This window comes from Rhineura floridana, chromosome 14, assembly GCF_030035675.1.
Source record: "Rhineura floridana isolate rRhiFlo1 chromosome 14, rRhiFlo1.hap2, whole genome shotgun sequence".
Classification (NCBI taxonomy): Eukaryota; Metazoa; Chordata; class Lepidosauria; order Squamata; family Rhineuridae; genus Rhineura; species Rhineura floridana.
In genome coordinates, this window is record NC_084493.1 from 2,608,383 (window position 1) to 2,630,154 (window position 21,772).

Here is a 21,772-nt window from a genome sequence, read left to right on the forward strand (position 1 = left end):
GGGAGAGAAGCAAGGAGAAAATATAAGCCCCAGGGTTGGATAGGGCAATCAACACCCGCACTCATCCTCCTATTTTACATCTCATTTCTTCAGCACAAAAGGCTACAATCCTGTCCCGTAAACGCTTTACGACGTCACCGACCCCTCTCAGACTCTGTAATAGTACAACCCAGATGGCCCGGAAAGGGCGGAGCCTAGACCGGAAGGGGAAGTGCAGGGCCGCTTCAGAACCACTACTTGCAGGAGACATGGCCGTCCCTTGCGCCTTGATCACGAGCTGCTCCGCCAACTTCCTCGGGGAAGAGCTGGTGAAACGTGAGTCGGCGGGAGCCCTCTCCACCCCCTCCCTCCGTCTGCCTTGTTTCCCTTTTAACCTGCCGCTCTGTGACGTCATCTCTTGGCTCCGCCTCCGGCTTTGGAGCCGTTTCCCGTGGGATTCTCACCCCTCAGCGGCGCGTCACAATATTTAGGAAGACCCCTCGCCCTTAAAGATGCAAGTCTGCTCCGTGGAGTTAGGTTTGGAACCTGTTTGCCACCGCCAGAGTTTTTCTCCTCTAAAATTCGTGAAGTATCGGAGTGCCCCTGAGCACGTGCAGATTGTCACAGATAGATGAAGCTTTGTAAAGGGATTTGCTCCCAGTGTCAGCGGTGGAAATAACTTCTGCTGAACGAGAGAGAGAGGAAATGGTCTCTAGGCATTTGCTGATTGCTTATCCCAAGAGTGATCAGTAAAGTGTGTTATGTAGGTGCTTGGAGATCAAGGCTCTGAACCTTTTAATTCGTATCTTGAGATACGTGAAGTAAAAGAGTATCTCGGAGTATGTGCAGATATCCTACTTGGTGGTCAGAACCAGTCCACACATCAATGGAAAAGGCTATCATATTGGGAAATCCATTTCCTATGAAAATTCACCATCTTCCGTCTCCTCCCCCCCATACTTTCCATGTTCTGCGTTGTAAGGTTGTCTTGATCCATAGCTCTTCAAACATGCCTCTTTGATATCTGTCATCTGTATAGCATGCCATCTGTGCAAAATGCTTTCAATTTGTTTGTTTTATTTGCTTATCCCATTTTAATGCCATTTTTCTACCATATGCTCCAAGTAGTTTATAATAAAACAATAAAAACCCATGAATCCAATAAAGCAAGGCAAATGTTAGGCAGGCAAATGGGAGTAGTTTTAAATCCTGAGGAACAAAAGCCATGGTTTAAGTTGGCTTCCAAATCCTGGTTTGTTGAAATCTGTTTAACACAGCCCCAGTTTTACATATAATGGGAAAGTGGTTAACTCTGGGTTTTTAATTTGTTTTCCTCCTTGTGCAAAGGAGCTGAGGGTAAATGCACAAAGCTTTTGCATATTGTGGTTTTTTCAGCCAAGATTTGATTATGTGAACACAGCCTGTAGATTTACTTAAAATTGTATGAGAGGTTTTCTGAAGTTTACTCCACCAGGTGGCTCTCCAGACACAGAAAGGAGGAGCTCTGTTTGCATATTTGGTCAAACAGAAGAGAATAAATGGGATCACTTTATAAAGCATTTGAAGGAATTACAATTGCTTACACTATGAGGTAAGCTGAAGACCAGCTGGGAACACTGTCAAAAGTCAGGCCAGAAGGAATTTGTTGAGGTGGTTTTCACTAGAACAGCTAATAGTAGTATCCCAAAAACAGCATTTTTAGTATTCTGGGTTGTAGTCACGACAACAGCCACCTATTGACTTGAGGTGGAAATTCTGCTTTTGTTTGATTGCTTCCTGTCTTGGCCATATGTCATTTTTAATTTATTGATGTACTGTACCAAGTACATACATGAAATGCAACAAAGCAAATGACAAAAAGAAACGTGGAAAAGAGTATATAACCAAATATGAGCGGTCTTAGCTGAAAAAAAATCCAAGTATTTTTCAATGTGATTATAATCATAAGTCATGTCTCCAAAAGAATAAATGAGATGACTCAGGACGAATCTGACACCACTTTGTTGATGAATATATGACTCTTGTTTAGTTGTGTCTGTAGCCCAGAGATGTCACAACTGTAACGTACCTGGAGCCATAGTCTGTTATGTGGACATTGCTTCCAATCCTGAGTGAGAGAAGACAGTCTATGTCAGGGTGCGGAACTTTATCTGGCTGACAGGCCAAATTTTTACCTCTCCCACTGACTCCCACAGATCAACTTTGACAGGTTGGTGATTAACACCTGTCAAAGTTCAAAGGAGGTTGCTGTAGTTGACAATCAGCTGGTCAGTTACAGCGACCTCCTTTGAAGATGCACTTTCAGCACCAATCAGCTGATTGTCACTGGGAGCACACTTCAGAGAGGCTCCCTGTAACCTGATAATCTGATGTCAGTTACAAGGGAGCCCATCTGAAGTTTTCATTGAAGGGAAAATGCTCCTAAACTTGGAGTATTTCCCCTCTGCAGAAAAAGCAGTTTACATTCAAGGCATTTGGGGGAAGTGCCTTGAATACAAACTGCTTCCTGTGGAAAGCAAAAGAAAAGCTCTGTTTTTGTTTCTTCATGGCTACAATTTGTGGCAAGTGAGGAGAGAGCTTAACAACAAACCCTGGCTTGGACAACACACTAAGCCAAACCTTGGCCTAGCTGAGCACAACATGGCAGTAAGAAGGACTGGAGAGGAGCAAAGCAGCTGTGGGCTCCTCTCCAGGAGCCCGCGCATTTCACAATCATGGTAAGCCATAGTTTGCCTTCCTATGTCGTGCAAACCATGCTGCTGCATGCATGACTGAAGCAATTGTTCAACCTTCTTGGTTTCCCATGCTCTACGCAGAACTCTGGCGTGCAGAATGAGCTCTCTGGTTCAAATGGGAGCCCAATCTACCGCCCTTCTACGTGCTTGGCTTTGCAAATGTGGAGGGAGATGGGTGTCTGCAGCAGATCTCCTTTGTTGGAGCAGAGTAGAATTATTATTGCATGAAAATCCCACCCTTCCTCCCGAAGGAGCCCAGGTGTCAAAAAGCTGGCTTGTGTTTTGTGAAAACACAAACTGCAGAGGTTGACCCTTGAGGCGTGCTGAAGCGTTGTGGTCGCCAAATGCGTCAGTTGGTTTTTCAAAGCTCTTTGGATGTGAAACCACAGGCCCTCCTAATGTTTGGGAAGATCAAAAATGAAAAGTGAGCTATTCTGCCGAGACACGGTTGTTTCCAAACCCACGTACTTTTGCCACTGTAGCAGTTTTCTGGCAAGACTTTTTGGGGGCCAAAAGCAAGTGTGGACTTGAAAGTGTATCCTAAAATGGGTATGTTTTCTATGGCTAGATATAGAAAGGTATCATTATAGTGGGAGGGCTCTATGATGTTTGCATTAAAATGTACACTACTTTTGAGGGAAACTTCTGAAACCCAACAGCTTGAACACATCTATTCCAAGGTCCTGAAACTTGTGGGTGCCTTTGCACACTCGTGTGTGGGATGTAAGTTAAAGTTGGAGCTATTTAATACAAATGGTTCACAGATGGATCAGGCCGCCCTTCCCTTTGGTTAGACTAACAGCTACTTTTATGGGAAGGCCACTTTGAAGATGCTGTGGATGGAAGTGGGCCATGACTCTACCCAGCCCATGCAGTGAGTGGGCTACCAGTAAGCTCTGTGGCCACAACCATGTCTCTTCTTCACACACTTTTTGTTGTCTCTGTGTTAGCAACTGAAGGGGGAAAGTTGATATTCTTTAGTGGAGGGATGGGAAACCTCAGGCTCATGGGCCAAACTTGGCAATCAGGGGTTCACATTTGGCCCGCAAGGCTGTTTCCCCAAACTATGCCCACCTGCCCCACAGATATTACCTGCCACTGCACAGTCGAGAGCCTTAAAGTGCAAAGGAAAGCAGGCTTCAGCTCTACCGCCCATCAGCTGATGAGTGGTAAAGTGGAATCTCTGGCACTTCGAAGCACCACACAAGGCTTCTTTGAAGTCTCGACTTTGGAACTTCAAAGCACCCAATCGCCTGGCATCATTTTCACGTTCCGTGGTTGACAGGTGGGCACCCCTACCAACTAGTTAAATTTGGCTCGCAAGGCTAGATCTGATCAGGATCTGGCCTGCAGAGCCAAAAAGGTTTCCCATCCCTGCCTTAGTGATTGCCTTTGCTTGCCCAAACCTCTTGTTCATCTCCGGAGACTCTACTCTTGAGGAGCGTTCTGTGTTGTGACTTACTTGAAATAGTCTCCCTAGAGAAGATCTCCCAACACCAACTGTGATGTCTTTTATTTATTGGTATTAATTACTAAATTTTAAACCACCTTTCATCACATCATAACGTATATGAAATTGTGTAATTGTTTTTTTACTGCTAATGTTTTTACTGTGAAATCCTCTCAAGATATTTTATGGAAAGTGGTTCACAAATCTAATTAATTCCCAGGGTGGTTTACGTGTACAAAAAGTCATGGAAAACATACGTTAATTAAAAACAACCATTCAAAAAAAAAAAGCACAACTATTTGGAAAATGCTTTGCATGCAGAAGGTCCCAGGTTCAGTCCCTGGCATGTCCAGGTAGGGCTAGTAGAGGCTTCTGTATGAAGTCCTGGACAGCTGCTGCCAGCCAGTGTGGAAGTGACTGAGCTAGATGGAATGTGGTGTCAGGCAGCTTCTGGTGTGCCCACTGACACGGTGGTGAGAACGCTGGAGAGGCTTGGGTTTTATTTACAGCACAGCGGGGAACTGGATCCAGGTGGCAGGTCAGATCCTTCCTGCCCCTATTCCCTCACAGGCCAATTTTGACAGACAGGTGGGCAGGCGACTTGAAAGGGGCTTGCCTTTGCAGTCAGTTTAAAAGCAATTTCGGTACCAAATGGGTTGCAAATGAATTTCAAAGTGATGTCAGCCATGCCTTTACCTGCCTCATACCTGACATCTGTCTAGCAATAACACTAACATGTTCCTCCCCTCACATCTGTTAGGGCAAGTGTGTGCAAGTGCACTCTAGGTGTGGGCAGGCACATATTTTCTCTCCCCACTCGGTGGGGCTTCCCAGAGAGGGCAGAGACTGTGAGGTCACTATTGCCGTCTCTTCAGGTCCTCTGTATGTTCCTCTTTCAGGTATCATTGGGACAGATGAGCTTCCTGAGGATGTTTCCACAAGCGATGGAGCCTGGTTTTACCCCTGGACGATAGACAATAAATACTACTCGGCTGACATCCATCTCTGCGTGGTGACAAATAAGTTCTTTGTGACAGCTGAAATTGCTGAGTCAGTGCAAGCCTTCTTGGTTTATTTTGACAGCACAACAGTGAGTACTTAAGGACTTCAGTGCCTGCTTGTCTTGTATGATCCTTTAAAACTGCTGTTAGGTTTTGCTTGTTAGTTTGTTTTGGTTTAGGCTGTATTTTATCTTGTTTTTAGACTCTGCTTCTATTTTGTAATGTTGTCAATTTTGTGTAAACTGCCTCGGGTACTTTTGCAGAAAGGCGGGGTATATATTCATAAATAATGAAAATAAATTTGACATGGGCAACTCTCTGCCACTGAAAATTGCCTGGCCAATTGCTGTAACTGACAAACAACTTGGTAAGTTCCGTGGAGGTGGTACTTAGCTTGGCTGTCCCAAAACGTAGGCAAGTAAGAGCTTTTAACAGCAAAAGGGCACTTCAATTTGTGCTTTGTTCCCAGGCTCTCAGAAATGTCTTCACATGCATTGATAATTCTAGCATTGATATTCACATGCCTTTTTAACGTTGGTTAATTTTTGGTCGAGTTAAATTGATGCAATTGTTGAATGCTGCTGCTGTTTCTGTTGTTTTGCTTTAATGTCACCTATATTGTGTAAATTGGCTCTTGCCAGTTGCCCTGCAGATCTTTTAGATTACAACTGCCATGCTGGCTGGGGCTGATGGGAGTTGTAGTACAACATATCTGGAGGGCACCAAGTTGATGAAAACTGGTGTAAAGCCTTTGTAACTCTGTTTCCAAAACAATATCTTCCCAGGTTTTGGAAATTCCAACTAAGCTACATGGTTTCCAAAAACTCTCAGAAGAAAAGTTTCCTGAGAAATTGTTAAGCATTTTGCAAAATGCTGCTTATTTTATATGAAATTGTATAGCAGTTGGGTAGTCAGTGTAGCTAATTGGACTCTGGATGTCACTGGGCTCCAAACTCCCATCAGCCCCAACCGGCATGGTCAATGGTCAGAAATACTGAGTGGTAGTCCAGCAAAATTTGGAGGGCACCATGTTGGCTACCCCTGCATAGCTTCTGCCAGTTGGGGATAACTTTATTACATATGATATTGTGAGAGTTGCTCTGGCTATATTAGAATTTGGGGTGGTATTCAATGCTAGTCCTTCTCAGAGTAGACTCATGGAAGTTAAAAACATGATTGACTAAGGTTCATTAATTTCAGTGGATCTATTCTGAGTAGGATTTAGTTGAATGCAACCCATGGTGTTTACTTTTAGGCAGTGTTACAGAGGCTTATATTATGTTTTATTTTGATTTTTGTAACAACTTGGTTAAATAATAAACTTTACATACAAAATACATACTTATTTTATGTAGCTTCTTAAAACACCAACCTTTCTGCCATCCAGTGGCCCCAAACACAGGGATGCTCTCCTCTCCATATACCAGGAGGCTGGCTCTTTTCCAAGAGGAAGACTTAAGCTGGGGGGAGGGGGAGTGAACTACGCAGCCCTTCCAATTTTGCTCTAGAGCCAGTCTTTCTGTTGCCTTTTTGACAGAGACAGGACTCTTTCTTGACAAGCCCCTCTTCCAGTGGCAGAGAGTTTCACCAGTTAATGTGCATTTTAGTGGGTGGGTGGAACACTTGCTGCTGCTTCCTTTTGCACTGTACTTACTACACTTAGTATTCACATTTATTTATTTCTTAAATTTATATCCCGCCCTTCTTCCCAACGCAGCCCAGGAAAGCAAACACGTCTGCAATAAAAATAACATTAAAATAATGGTTGAAAAATCTGCTAAAAACATCTACGAACCATTAAAAGAGTACAATGATGGCGCCTGTCTAACATCGATAGGCAGGGAAGTTCCAAAGTGCAGGTGGTGCCACACTAAAGGCATGACTCCTTAACAACACAGGATGGACACTGCACGGCACTTGTAGAAGTACAGGCCCTGCACATTGAAGTGATTGAGTCAGCACGTACGGGGTAAGGCGATCCCTTAAGTAAACTGGCTCCAAGCTGTTAAGCAGAACTGTGTCGCTGCATCACAACCGGCACTTCTAGCTAGACGGGCCATGACTCAGCAGCAGTTTTCTGCACAGGTCCATCTCTCAGCCACAGGCATGCATCCTTGAGGCTAACAGTGCAGGTGTCCTTTTCGTGGCTTGCACGCTTTCCTCCCTGGGAGCTGCAAGTAGCCAAGCCATTACCTTTGGAGATGCTTGATTGTTGCTGAGTAGCGGCAGTTAAAGGACGAGAGGAAATCAAGTGTGGAGTAATTGAGGAATGTTCTCAAACGCAGTGGCAGTGATCTTGGGACCCAAATCTCTTTCCTTCCCCCATCAAAAGCCAGGGTTTACTAGTGAGGGTTCGATGCGAGTTCCGAATCCCACTTTGTATATATCCTTGAGCAAGTTGCTCTTTCCCATATTGAGTTCCTGTCAAACGGCAGTGATAAGTGATATGCCTTCCACTGCAGTTCTGAGTCTGATTCGCAAAGAGGTTTAACCAGAGCAACTGGATTTAGACTTGCAACCCAGTCCTGTGCATGTTGACTTGCATGCCAGTCGTCTGCCCCCCTTCTCCCCCCCCCTTTGGACGGCAACAGGGCACCAGATAAGCACTACTTGGGTAGTAGGAGTTGATCCAGTGTGTGTATTTGTATTTTGCTTTTTTACATGAATTTCCAGGTGGCTTTTCCTCTGGAGATGATGGGTGGTATCCAGCATAGTGCTGAGGCTCTCGTTCTGCCACCGCAAGGATTTCTCCTTGCTCAATGGAATGTTCTCCCCCTCTCCTCCCCTTGTGCAACCCCTAAATCTGTTCTAGAGGCTTCCTCAACGCTCTGGAGCAGGTTTAGGGAGGGCACAAGGGGAAGAGAAGGGGGGAAAGTCCCATCATGCAATCTTTGTGCAGGTGGGGCATGGTAGCCCAACAGGTTGTATCCAATGCTATTCCTACTCGGAGTAGACCCACTGAAGTTTATAAACCTTAGGTCCATTAAGTCTAAGTAGGAGTAGCATTGGATAAAACCCGTTGGGTGGTGCCCTGCTAAGTTCTACTCAGAGTAGACCCATTGAATTTAATGGGCATGAATTAGTCATATCCTTCAATTTCAACAGGTCTGCTCTGAGTATTGACTGACATTGGATTCAACACATTGTCTTTTCCTTTCAACCCCCTCTGAGTCCTCGCTTTGCTTTCTTAATCCACGTTCACTTGTAACACTATAAAAGTTACCTGGAGACGAAATCATCAACCTCTGTGTCATTTTGCAGATATCTGGGCTGGATGGCATCTCTATGTGGCTTCCTCTCATAGAAGAGTGGCTACCGGAAGTGATGATCTTAGTCTGTGACAGAGTCTCTGAAAATGGTAAGGCCAGGAGGCCACGCTTTGGGACGGGCGGGCATGGCTGGGCCAGCTGGGCCGATGGGAGTTGTAGTCCAGAGCATCTAGAGGGCACTGTGTTGGCCAAGGCTGCTAACCATCAGTGCAGTTGCACAGTTTGTGATAATGTGCTGAATGCTGACCTGGAATGAGAGTTCCTTTTATTATGACATCTATATCTTGCTTTTCTTCTATTGTGGAACTCAAGGAGACAATTTGCTGCAGTGATTAGACTGTTGAAAACCCTACCTTCCATTTTGCCGTTTCTAGCCCTTAATTTATTTATTTATTTAATTTAATTTATATACCGCCCTAAGCCCGAAGGCTCTCTGGGCGGTGTACATAAAAGGTAAAAGCAGGCACAATATATAAATACAATAAATATAATAACTCAAAAAAACAAAAACACACAAACAATACGAGAACCAAACAACATCCAGAATAGAACATAGTAATAAAATACTGTAAAAATACACTTTAAAATGCCTGGGAGTATAAAAAGGTTTTCACCTGGTGCCGAAAAGATAGCAGCGTCGGCGCCAGGCGCACCTCATCAGGGAGACCATTCCACAGTTCGGGAGCCACAACCGAAAAGGCCCTATTTCTAGTCACCACCCTTCGAGCTTCTCGATGGGATGGTACTCGGAGGAGGGCCTTAGATGTTAAGCGCAGTGTACGGGTAGTTTCATATTGGGAGAGGTGCTCCACCAGGTATTGCGGTCCCATGCCGTGTAAGGCTTTATAGGTCAAAACCAGCACTTTGAATTTAGCCCGGAAACAAACAGGAAGCCAGTGCAGACAGGCCAAAACAGGTGTTATATGAGCAGACCTTCTGGTCCGCGTCAACAATCTGGCCGCTGCATTCTGGACTAACTGTAGTTGCCGAACTATCTTCAAGGGCAGCCCAACATAGAGCGCATTGCAGTAGCCCAATCTAGAAGTTACCAGAGCATGAACGACTGAGGCGAGGTCGTCACTGTCCAGATAGGGACGTAGCTGGGCTACCAATCGGAGATGGTAGAAAGCATTCCGTGCCACTGAGGCTACCTGAGCCTCAAGAGACAGGGAAGGGTCGAAAAGAACTCCCAAGCTACGAACCTGTTCTTTCAAGGGGAGTGTAACCCCATCCAGAACAGGGTGAACATCCACCATCTGGTTGCCAATGGTTGCCAAAATAAGTTCCAAGCATGAAGATGGACGATAGTGGGGCTCTGTGCTGAGCAAGTTGCCCACAAACAGATTCCACGACAAAAATAAGAGCCCTCACGCCTCCCCCCTGTGCTAGAGTTCTAACATGAGTGTACAAGGAAGTGTAACTACTTTCCGGAAAACCAGATTCTGCCTGCTTATTTTAGGCATCAGCCGGCAGAAAGCACAAGAATGGTGCATCAAGCACGGCTTTGAGTTGGTGGAGCTCAGCCCAGAGGAGCTGCCTGACGAGGATGGTAGGTTACCACCTTTTACCTTTATTTTTCTTCCTCCTGAAAAAAATCATGAGAGACAGTGACTTCCATGAAGTCAACTTTGTGGGCTGTCTCCTTTGGTTTCTGCATAGATGTCTGCAGATTCTCACTTCTGAGCACCTGCCTTCTCCGGCTTCTCTGCCTGCAGCGGCACCTTCTGTTGTCACCAGAATTATGAGCCGGCCATCGTCAGTGTTGTTGCTATGTCACAGCTGCCTGCCAGTGCTTGAGTCAGGCCACTGGCCCTCCATCTAGCTCAGTACTGTCTGCACTGACTGGCAGTGGCTCTCTGGGGTTTCAGACCAAGAGCGTTTCACAGCTAGGTGATGCAGGGAGATTGAACTTGGGACTTTTTTCATGCCAAACAGATGCTCTAGCACAGAGCTATCTCCTTTCTCCATGAAATGGGATGCCACATCATAATCTCTTTTCTAGTTTTAAAAATTACTAATACTTGATTTGAGAGTCGGGGGGGGGAGATTTCAAGGTGACTCACCAGTTTAACAACAAAGTTGAGTCAGCCAAATTGTTTCCAGCCTTTTTGATAGCATCACCATTTCTGTAACTTCTTTTGAGTCAGTGCTGGAGAAAATCCACCCCCGTGATTTGGTTTGTTTACTCTGTAAACTGTTGTCCCAAATGCTAAAGGTGATCAAACAGAAGGTGGTGGTGGTGGTGGGTTTTTTAAAAAAAACCTTCTGCATTGCCTCCATTTTGAAAACTGAGTTAGAGAAAAAGTCAGCTTTGAGAGACAGCAACAGCTGGCTGAGAATTCAGCATTATATTTTTGATCTTCATTCCAAACTTTTATTTGCATCTCACTCTCTCTTCCTTCCCCCCTGCCCCCCAGGTTCAGATGGTAGTAATTTTGGGGTGTAAATTGAAAGTAAGAGTATGATGCTGTCCTGCCCCAACAAAAGAAAATATGTGCTGTTCTCATTTATTTAAATGAATAATGTAGGCTGATGTTAGGCTTCCCTGCATGTTTAAATTAATACACCCAGAATTAAGAGACAGTAACTGCTTCTTCCCAGCTTCTTAACCTGTTTCTGAAGAAGCCTGTTTACAAAGCACATTGCCTCTCCCTGCCCCTCCCTTCTTTAGATGACTTTCCAGAATCTACAGGAGTGAAACGAATCGTCCAAGCCTTGAACGCCAATGTTTGGTCAAATGTGATGATGAAAAATGGTATGTTGCTTTTAGTCTGCTTTTAAAAATCGATGTACCTTTCTGGCATATGTACAGAGCAATTAATTTTAAGCATGCTTACTCAGAAGTAGGTCCTGCTGAATTCAGTGGGGTTTACTCCCCAGGAAGAGTGCCTAGGATTGCAACCTAAGTATCATAATGTCATTTTTCTTCTGCACATTGACCCAGTTTCTCTGCAAAGCCAGGGTTCACAATGTACTGCGAACCAACGTTTCTTGGGGAAACAGGCCAGTGAGACGACCTGCAGTCTCCTTGCTATAAAAAAGCCAGCACTTAGGGAGTCCGTGCAATTTGCCCCACCAAGCATCTTACCTCTGCTTCCTCCGTAGCTTCCTCTACTATGTCACTGCTTTGCTCAGGCTCCTCTTTATGTCTGTCTGTGGCAGAATTGGCACTCGAGGCTTATGAGAAATTAAAGCTCATTCAAGCAGAGCTCTGGCAGCCAAGCCATCAGGCTCAAGGTCGCTCTAGCCCCTAAAACTAGTAATGAAGCTCCCTTTGGTGCTCTGCTTCAGTACCAAATTTACTGCCTTGCATCCCATCACAGAGCAATCGCTTGGAGCGCGTCTCCTTAAACAGGATCTCTGATATGGCTTGGGTTGCAGGAGACACCTGGCTGGACTGATTCTTCGGCAGCTTGGGACTGAATACATTCTTTGCAGTGAAGAGAAGTGAAAAGTGCCTGGATTAGCCAGATAATTGACCAATTAATTCCGCCAGTTTGGACCTGTAATGATTTTTGGATGGGAAGTGAAAAAATTGATACCAGCTGAAAATAGTGTTGGCTTCTTGGATCATCTTGCTCTGTATTCCCTTCCATCCTCCTTTATATTTATATTCATTTATTGTCACATTTACATTTTTCCTCCAAGGATCAGGTACATGGTTCTCCCCCTCCCTATTCTTCCTCATAACAACCCTGTGATAACAACGGAATGAGCTTTCAGAAGTTTCTAAGCTCATCTGTTTAGCTGGTGGAGTCTGCAGAGCCAATCCCTTTGCGGTCTCAAGGTGGGGAAATAAAACTTTCAAGGATTCTTGTTTGGTTTGATCTGCACTCGCTGGCGTTACACACCACAGCAGAGCCAAATGTTGTCATGTCTGGGGGCGGGGAGGAGGGAAATTCCTCCTGATCGCATATATAATTGTGAGAACTCAAGAGGCTGCTGAATCTGACTTCAGCAGATCCAAGGTGGCACCACTGCAGAAAATGGCAGAGGAAGTGGGCTCCCTCCTAGCTCAGGGGAGGCTTGCTTGGAAAAGTTGTGTTTTACTTCTTTTTGTTTAATGGCCTAATGGACTTCACTGGGTGTCTTGGGGAGAGAGTTCCCCCCACGTTAATTGCATGCAGCAGTGTGATCCATATAAAGCTCCCTGACCACTGGAGTTTTGCCTCTTCCTTGGCAGCTGGGCCATTTCAAAGGCCTCCTGGAGTAGCACTCTGCATCTCCTTTCTAGCAAAGTGGCCCTAGAAGAGGTAAAGCCTGGATGGCAACTACTGTGGCAGAGGCCTTAAAGAAAAAAACAGAAAACGAGAAAGCATGGAGCCAAGCTTGTGTAACTGAGGACTTGTAACTGAGTTTGCAATATTTCCTCTTCCCTCCCAGCCCATTTTCCTTTTGTGTTGACTTTTTTTTTTAAGACTAATCCTTTAGGCAGGTTTTTTTTATTTTTTAGTGATTGGTAGATGCTCTGGGAGCTGTTTGGCTGAACATTCTCTAAATAAAGAAATGTTTTCTTCACCTGCTGCAGGCACCTTGGAGGGAAACTGCCATACTTAGGGAGGAGTTCCCCCTGCCCCTACTGTATCTGGGAGTCAGCTTGTTTTGGAATGCCTGGGTCTCCCTGAGATGCTGAATCTCACATCTGGGCTGCAGATGGGAACTCACCAACTGAACAACAACAAAAAGACCACTTGTAAAAAACTGCGTTGGCAGCACAGGGAAGGTTGATGTGCTTCCTCTTCTCCAATGGGCCACTTTTCTGTGTGAAGGGATTTTTTAAATTATTTCTTGCAGTTAGTCTTGAGAGTCCCCATCTGCAGCCTGAAGTGGTCCAGCCCAGTCATGAGTTTCAGCATCGCAGTGAAAACTAGGCTGAAGTCTTCAGGAGCAAATGCAGGTCTCTGGCTTTCAAGGTCAGCAGTTTTGAGACCAGATGTCGTCACGGCTGCTTTTTCAATTTCTGGGGCAGCATGCAGGGAAAGGAACTAGCAGCTGCCTTGCTCAACAAAACCTCCTGCTCTCACTCCAAACCCGAGGAGGTGGTGATGCATTTCCCTTCTCGACAAGAGGACGCAGATTTTTTTCCCTAGCATGGCTGATGTTTGTGCGTGCATACCTAAGTGCAATTGATCTTGGGGATGTGTGGGACATAGACTGCTACACTTATCAGGGTGATTTCTGTGTTTAACCTGTTGTTACCTACCCCAAGCTTTCAACATGGGGGGGCAGTAAGCTTCGCTAAAACAGATTGGCCTGGCCGTTGGGGGACGGGGGACAGACTGGTAACCTTTGCAGAGATGCCACAAGAAAAAAACCTGTGCAGGCTCCTTCACCTGTGTCTGTTGGCATAAGGATAACCATAAATGCTTTGCATGTCAGCCCAGAGATGGCTCCTGTTTTGATTTGCCTGCGCTTAAGAGATGGGACTCATTTGCAATCCCAGGCTGTTGCCTAACTTCATGGGTGGGAGGGCATTAGAGTGTGGCATTACAGTTCACAAAAGGTTAGTAAAACACACAGCAACTGGTGTGTGTGTGTTGCTTCTGAAGGGGTTGTTTTGGTGTGTTCATGATTAAAACTACTTGTCATCCCCCCCCCCCCAAAAAAAAAATCTTCCATCCGAGGTAGCCTCTTGTAGTAGGACCACCTCTGGCATCATATTTGGGAGAGCCAAACTTTCAAAAGCAACATGTCCTTCATGTGAATAGATCTCCTTATTCACACACATGGAAATGGACTGCCTTCAAGTCGATCCTGACTTATGGCAACTCTACCAATAGGGTTTTCATGGCAAGCGGTATTCAGAGGGGGTTTGCCATTGCCTTTCTCTGAGGCTGAGAGGCAGTGACTGGCCCACAGTCACCCAGTGAGCTTCATGGCTGTGAGGGGATTCGAACCCTGGTCTCCCAGGTCATAGTCCAGCACTCACCACTACACCACATTCACAAGGGACACTTATTTCCTAGGCAGCTCTGCAGCAGAGGACCTCAGACTTAACAATAGCTGGTGGCTTAAGCATACTTTAGTTAAACCTCTTTTCTAGCTCTAGGCCACATTCACACCATACATCTGTTCCACTTTAAACAGTCATGGCTTTCCCCCAAAGAATCCTAGGAAGTGTTGTTTGTGAAGGGTGCTGAGAGGAGACCCCTATTCCCTTCACAGAGCTACGATTCCCAGAGCCCCCTGGGAAGAGGGAGTGATTGTTAAACCACCCTGAGAATTGTAGCTCTGTGAAGGGAACAGGAGCCTCCTAACAGCTCTCAGCACCCTTCACAAACTATAGTTCCCAGGATTCTTTGGGGGAAGCCATGATTGTTTAAAGTGGTATAAGAGTGGAATATATGTATGGTGTGAATGTGTCCCAAGACAGTTCTTGCACAGGAATTCCTCTCCCTTTGGATATCCCTGATCCAACCCCTTGATCACAGCCACAACCTACCCACATGATGTTTCTGTCAATCAACTGATCACCCACTGAATTATCTGATGCTCCCCTATTGGACGGCTTCCCACCTTAGAAGAGAACCAGGAAGGAACTTCTTCGCCCCTCTAGCAACTGGCATAGCTTTTGGTGTTAAACTAACGGCTCCTTCTTTTCAGATGTGAATCAAGGCTTCGGCTTCCTTCCTCCCTTAACAGGCGCAAATCGCAGGATTGGGACAGAAGAGAACAAAGCTCCAGAAGTAAACAGTAATTTTAAAAAGCCTTTTTTGTAAGCTTCTCTCTCCCCCCCCCCGCTGCAGAAAAGCCCCTTGTTTAGTCAACCTTCTTTACAGCCCTGTCTCCTTAGTGGCAGCTATTAGCTTCCTTTGTCTACGCCTATTTGGAGAAATGAAACAGGTCAGTTGACAGATCTTCCTTCCAGCCTTGTTTTACTTCACCAGGGATTGTCTCAAGCTAGCTCAAGCTTATCACATCCATAAGGACTGGGAACTTAACTAGCTCTTTACACTTTAAATCCCCCCCCCCAAACACACACACACAAAATTCAAGATTCCATGGAGACTGAATTCTTTGCCCAGTACCAAATCCTGCTGTGCTCTTTGTGGTTGTCTAAGTGTGGAGTAAAGCCAGTCCTGCCTGGATTTGGGGAAGAATTTCCTTAGACACAAAGCAGAAAAAGAAAAATGATCCTTGATGGAAATGAGAAGAAGAAAAAACAAAAATCAAGGTATGAGCACACTGTATACAAATAAATACGGAAGAAAAAATGTCTCATGAAGGACAGAACATACCAACATGCCCAAAGTGAAGTCCTTAGGCGCTTTGCTGACTGCTTGCATTTACATGTTATTTATGGGTTTATTTTACTCCTAATGTGACCAGTGGGCTCACATTCTGAAGCCTTATAAAAGGACTGCAAACATTTATATACGTTCATTGCAGCAGCAGCAGCAGGAGTGAACTGAATTGCACAAATTGATTCTGTTCCAAGGAGAAGCCACGGAGGAAGACTTTCCCAAAGTCGAAACGCGTCTGCCTCCTTTCTTACTTTTATCTATTTTTTGTGTGCTTATTAGGCACCGTTGTTGTAATCCAGTTTTCTTGGTGTGCGTTTTTATTGGCATTTTTACCTGTTTTCATTCATTTCTGATGTGGGATTTTTTTGCTTAGTGTTCATGTTCTGTATATTCTGTGGTTATTACTTCCTATTATTGTTTCTGTATGTTTGTACCATGTTTTAATTATATTTTATTAACTGGCAACCATTTATAGCATACCCATCTATTAAAAGTGCCTAAGTACTTCACTTTGGGCATGTTGATATATTCTGTCCTTCATTAGACATTTTTTCTTACTTCAGTATATAGTTGTATATTGTTTCTAGTGGTGTGCATACCTTGATTTTTGTTTTTTCCAAAGAATTTCCTTATACATTGGTTCAGGACTTGTGGCCTGGGAAAGCCCAGGGACTAGCTTTCCATAGTTCAAACTGGAGGTCTCTCTATGCTTCCTCTTCATGCACGTGTTGTATCTAATTTCATTCCCCCCCCCTCCACCAGCCTGATCTTTTGCCAGCGGAGAGAGCCGAGTCCACAGTAAATGCAAGAGAGGATGTGGCTGATGCAAATGGTTTGCAAGCTGACCCCATTGCTGGTGAGAGATGTCTTTTGCTTGTTAGGAAACAGCAAGCAAGGCAAAACTTCTCTTGGTTAATGCACATAGAACAGAGGAGGTGGAGAGCCTTGATTGCTGCAGCTATTAGTAATTGTCATTCAGTGATTTGTCATTGTGTGTGTGTTGTAGTGGACTGTGTTTTTAATGGATTTTATGTGTTTTTATTGTAAATGGTCTTGTGGCCTCTGCAAACAGTGCTATGAAAGTCATCTAAAAGGAAAAGAACAGTATCAGTGCACATTAACAATAAAAAAATCATCAAGCCTGATTTATATATTAATATAAGCACTCCATACGTCCAAGTACATATCCAAACGAGATTGACTGTTACAAGATATACGTTCACTTCTCTCTTGCGATTCTTGTAGATCCTGTGCTGGATATGGATATTCAGGAGCTTGCTAGTCTCACCACAGGAGAGGGAGATCCAGAGAACTTTGAACGGCTGTTCTCCAAGCTGAAGGAAATGAAAGGTACCACCCATTTCGTGCACATGATGTCTCTTACAAGACTTTCTATTTGGACCAACACTTCTTGGCTAGTCCAAAAACTAAACTGGGAGTTAGTTTTCATTATTGATTGTATTCAGCTTTTTGTTTTCTTGCCAAGCTTTTTTAAAAAAACCCTAAACCTCAAAAATAGCTTGGTTTTATTCCAAACTTGCTTTACCCCCAGTGATGACACATAGTGCAACAGAATCTGACTCCTCTTCATTGCTGCTCCAGTAGTGGTAGCAGAGGAAATAAGGAAGGCCTCTCTCCCTTGTCCCCCAAGGAGTGCTGGGAAATGCAGATTTGCAAGGGTTACTGACATGCAAGTGGCTCCAGTGAAATGTAAATTCCCCAGTACTTCATGTGCCCAGCATGTAGCATCTCCAGGTAGAGCTGTGAATAACGTGCCTGAAACCCTGGAGTGCGGTTGCCAGTTAGTGTAGACCAGCTTTCCTCCTGTAGTTTGGACTACAACTCCCATCAGTCCCAGCCAGCAGGGCCAATGGTAAAGGATGATGGGAGTTGTAGTCCACAACAGCTGGAGGGCACCACATTGGCTATCCCTGGAATAGGCTGTATGGCACTAGATGGACCAATGGTCTGACTTAATATCAGGCAGCTTCCTTTGTCCCAAGCCTGGGAGCAATTGTTGGTCGGTCCCTGGTTCTTCCGCAATGAAATCCAGAATGGCTGGAGTGCTAGCTGTCTCTTTTCTTTGCTTCCTTTTTGTGTATTTTTCTCTGGGTTTGGCCTCTTCTCTCCTCTCTCCCCCCATTCAACTAAAGAAATATCCTTCTGCTCTAGCTAGACTTTGGACAAACGCTGATGGTAACCTTTCTCTCCCTTTCATTCCTATAGAAAAGGCAGCCACACTGCCTCATGAACAGAGAAAACTGCATGCAGAAAAGGTGAGCGTTTCAGAATTGCTCGAAGTTCTCTAAAGTGTCAGTCTTCTCTAGCTCTTTGATTGAAAGTGGAAATGGAACTGCAAGCGCTTTAGCCTTTCTGCTTAGATCAGCCATTTGGAAAAAGTGAGCTCTGGTGCTGCAGCGTTGCCTTTTCCCTAATTGGCAAAGGGAGAATTTATGGGAACCTGTTTAATTTGGTTGATCTTCATACAGAATTGGAACGTTTAAGCTTTGGAGACAATGAACTCACAACTGTTGTGTGTGTGTGTGTGTGTGTGTGTGTGTGTGTGTGAGTGAGTGAGTGAGTGAGTGAGTGAGTGAGTGAGTGAGTGAGTGAGTGAGTGAGTGAGTGAGTGAGTGAGTGAGTGAGTGAGTGAGTGAGTGTGTGTGTGTGTGTGTGTGTGTGTGTGTGTGTGTGTGTGTGTGTGTGTGTGTGTGTGTGTGTGTGTGTGTGTGTGTGTGTGTGTGTGTGTGTGTGTGTGTGTGTGTGTGTGTGTGTGTGTGTGTGTGTGTGTGTGTGTGTGTGTGTGTGTGTGTGTGTGTGTGTGTGTGTGTGTGTGTGTGTGTGTGTGTGTGTGTGTGTGTGTGTGTGAGAATTGACGGTGGACAGAAATGATTTCACAGCTGCTGCAGGAAGGTGTGACTATCTCCAGGGGCTTTAGCTTGGCTTGTTACTTTTTGCCTTGTAGGTTGCCAAAGCCTTCTGGATGGCCATTGGAGGAGACAGAGATGAGATTGAAGGCTTGTCTTCTGATGAGGACAACTAAGGCCTGTAGGTCATGATGGGGATTGTTTCTTATGTAGCAGCTATTGTCGGCTGCCATAGCCATTTTTCTTTAGCAAAAGGCCTAGTTTTTTGCATAAAATGCAGAAGCTGGAGAAAGACTATTCCTTGTTCAGTTAAAAAGCACTGAAATGTAGATGGCTCCATTGTTTGTTTCCTTGGTTGGATGTGTTGATGGGAACAGGGAAGCTATCAAGTCAGTGAAGTAGCCGATACGTTCCTGTTGCATCTCTGAAAAAATCATGGTCCTGACCCAGATCAAACAGAGAGCTGCAAGATATCTTTGTGTAACTGTCTTGTTGTGTATTGTTTACCCTACCCCCCCTTTTCATTTGTCTTCATTTCAAAGGAGAGCCCAAGATCAGTCCTAATTAGCAAGCCTTCGTTAGGTGGTGGTTATTTCTGGAAGTACCTGTGCATGATGGGGAAAGATCTGAGACAGACTGGTACTTGGAGAGGCTAAAATGCATTTTGGATCTTTTATCAACCCAAGTGTTGTCATGGTAGGCATGAAAAAGGTGTGGTTTGAAATTTTTCCCTGACTCTCCTGCCCCAGCCAAACGTGTATATATACAGCAGTAAACAGGCATGAGGACACAAGCCATGCACAATCCTGTAAAGTTTTTTTATATGCCCAGTTGGCATTCCAGTGGTTTGTCCTTGTGACAATGGGTGCTGAGTACTATCTCCTTGTAAGTGGGCAAGGTGAATGAGGGTGTGTGGAGGATTGCAACCCACACACCTGACGGCAGTTACTTCTGCAGTTCTTAAGGCAATGCATGATGGAGCATCTTGCTTCTCCAAGGGCAAGCAAGAGAAGGAGAGTGCGCCCGACAAAAGGCTTAAGGACCCCAGCTAGTCTATCAAATCTAGGATTTGTTGACTGTCACTGGCTCTCATGTCATAATGCAGGGGTGGCCACACTGTGGCTCTCCAGGTGCTGCTGGACTACAACTCCCATCATCCCTGACCATGAGCTGTGTTGGCTGAGACTGATGGGAGCTGTAGTTCAGCAGCATCTGGAGAACCACGGAGTGGCCACCCCTGTCATAGCAGCAGTTTGGAGTGAATGAATGAGTGGGAAGTTCACCCCATCACCACCCTTACCCCTTTGCAGAAAGCAGGGTGAGAGTGCCGCTATATGAGTTCTTATATGTATGGAGAAGTTTCTAGATTGCTGTCTTCAAGAGTAGCTTTTTGGGGCAGAAAGCTCTGTATACAGTCCCCTGGAAGGGGTGTTTTATCTGGCCAAACAATGGCAGGAGATAGGATCCCTTTGCTGCAGTGAAAGGAATCCTCCAGCTGCTCTAGGTGCAAGCAATTTCCAGTCAGTTGAAGCACTTTTAAGTTTTAAAGAATACAGTAATTAAAATTCAGGTGTAGATACAGAAACAGCATCAAATTGAGTTTGTAAAAGCAACAAGGTTTCATTGTGTGCTTTTGAAGTAAACTAAGGCCACAATCTGCTGGGATATTCCTCAGAAGGAGGCAAGGCAGCGCTGTTAGGGCTGTTGTACAGCTTCATTTCAATGGGAGGGGGCTTATGCAGGAGAATTTTTGCCATAGGTCATGATCTAGGCATTAACGGAAAAAACACAGTAAAGCCTGTTGTACTTTTTTTGGTTTTTGTGTACTGTAAATGGGCTGAATAAAGTCTGCTTAAAAACAGCCTTGTACAGCATTTCTTTGAAGGTCTTGGACCACACATCATGGAATCATACAGTTGGAAGGAGCCTATGAGGCCATCAAGTCCAACCCCCTGCTCAATGCAGGAATTCAACTGAAAGCATACCCGACGGGTGGCTATCTAGCTGCTCCAGTGCTGGAGAACCCACCACTTCCGTAGACTGACTTGGGGGGAGAACAAGCAATGATACCATAGCAAAAGGAATGCAGATATGAAGGCCTCATTTGCACCTTACTTTAAACTATACTTGAACTGTGTGTTACATGTGAACATACAACATGCTGATGCCTGCTGCTGAAATCACAGGCAGTTTAACTCCTACTGCCCAGTAGCACGTGGTCTAGGTTAGCATCATCTCCAAACCTGGGCTCATGGTTTGTTTTCCCCAAACAAACCATGTGCAGTAAGGGAAGAACAGTCCTTGGCTATCACAATTTATGGTTTGTTTGGAGAGAAACAGACCACAAGGCAAAGGGTTGACATGCTGCGTACACGATGCTATTGAGCATTCACATTGAGACCACAGTTCAACTATGGGTTAAAGTGATGTGTGAATCACACCACAGCAGAAAATAGAATACTGAATCAGAGGGGTCTTACGAGAGAAAGGGCACTTCCAGGCAGAGTATCAAACCATTTAAGAATCTGGTTCAGTTTAAGTTCTTTTTTTTAATTCCTTCATGCTTCTGCTTTCAACGACTCTAAAAAAGTGATTTTTGTGAACCAGGTTTAAGCACTTTTATCATGTAACTCTTTAAAGTGAATATGGGATAAGTAAGAGTTGAGAAACACTTGTACTTTGCATGCACAAATGGCACAGGCTGCAGAATGCATCTTAAGCCCCTGCCTACAGGCTTTCTGAATCAACTGGCATGGAACAGAAGTTATAGCTGAAGCTTACGTGTTTTAGTCTGTTCTTGCAGTAGAGAACAGGAAAATAAAAGTGTAGTGCAACCAGTGGGTGGTTTCCCTAGCTCTGAAGGCCAGCCTGCTCCTAAGCATACTTACTCAAATGTAAATCCTTCTTTGTTCAATGGAACCCATTTCTAGAGATGTCTGAAGCATGGGGGGATATGGCAGTGCTTGTACAGGTGTAAATGCATATCTGGCACATAAACATCTTGGTATCTTGCTCCACACATATACTATGGGAACGTTGCATATTCACTGGAGTTTAGTAGTAGGTTCAGGACTGAAAAACAGAACTCTGCATTGTAGTGTAGGAATTCTAAAGATGTAGTGATTTGACATGTTCACGAAAGACAGCTCTTTCCGTGGGTATTAGTCATAGTAGCTAAATTAGGTCCTCTATCTATAGAGGAGGTATACTTGAGTCCTAGATGCTGG

At 44.8% G+C, this 21,772-nt stretch overlaps 1 protein-coding gene across 1 annotated transcript; it reads left to right on the forward strand.

Annotated features, from left to right (window-relative positions):
- Positions 1–10: 10 nt before the first annotated feature.
- On the forward strand, positions 11–20,406 carry AAGAB (alpha and gamma adaptin binding protein). The gene is made up of 10 exons (XM_061595912.1): positions 11–315; positions 5,064–5,254; positions 8,427–8,523; positions 9,894–9,983; positions 11,106–11,189; positions 15,038–15,120; positions 16,441–16,534; positions 16,924–17,028; positions 17,905–17,954; positions 18,644–20,406. Exons 1-10 carry the CDS (start codon positions 174–176, stop codon positions 18,719–18,721), a joined length of 1,014 nt encoding a protein of 337 aa, XP_061451896.1. The 5' UTR covers positions 11–173; the 3' UTR covers positions 18,722–20,406.
- Positions 20,407–21,772: the final 1,366 nt, after the last annotated feature.

Excerpts from the sequence above, each read along its gene's own strand:
- AAGAB (XM_061595912.1), top strand. The coding sequence starts at position 174 with ATGGCCCGGAAAGGGCGGAGCCTAGACCGGAAGGGGAAGTGCAGGGCC. Across the intron at positions 15,121-16,440 it reads AAGAGAACAAAGCTCCAGAA|CCTGATCTTTTGCCAGCGGA; the intron begins GTAAACAGTAAT and ends CCCCTCCACCAG. Across the intron at positions 17,955-18,643 it reads GAAAACTGCATGCAGAAAAG|GTTGCCAAAGCCTTCTGGAT; the intron begins GTGAGCGTTTCA and ends TTTGCCTTGTAG.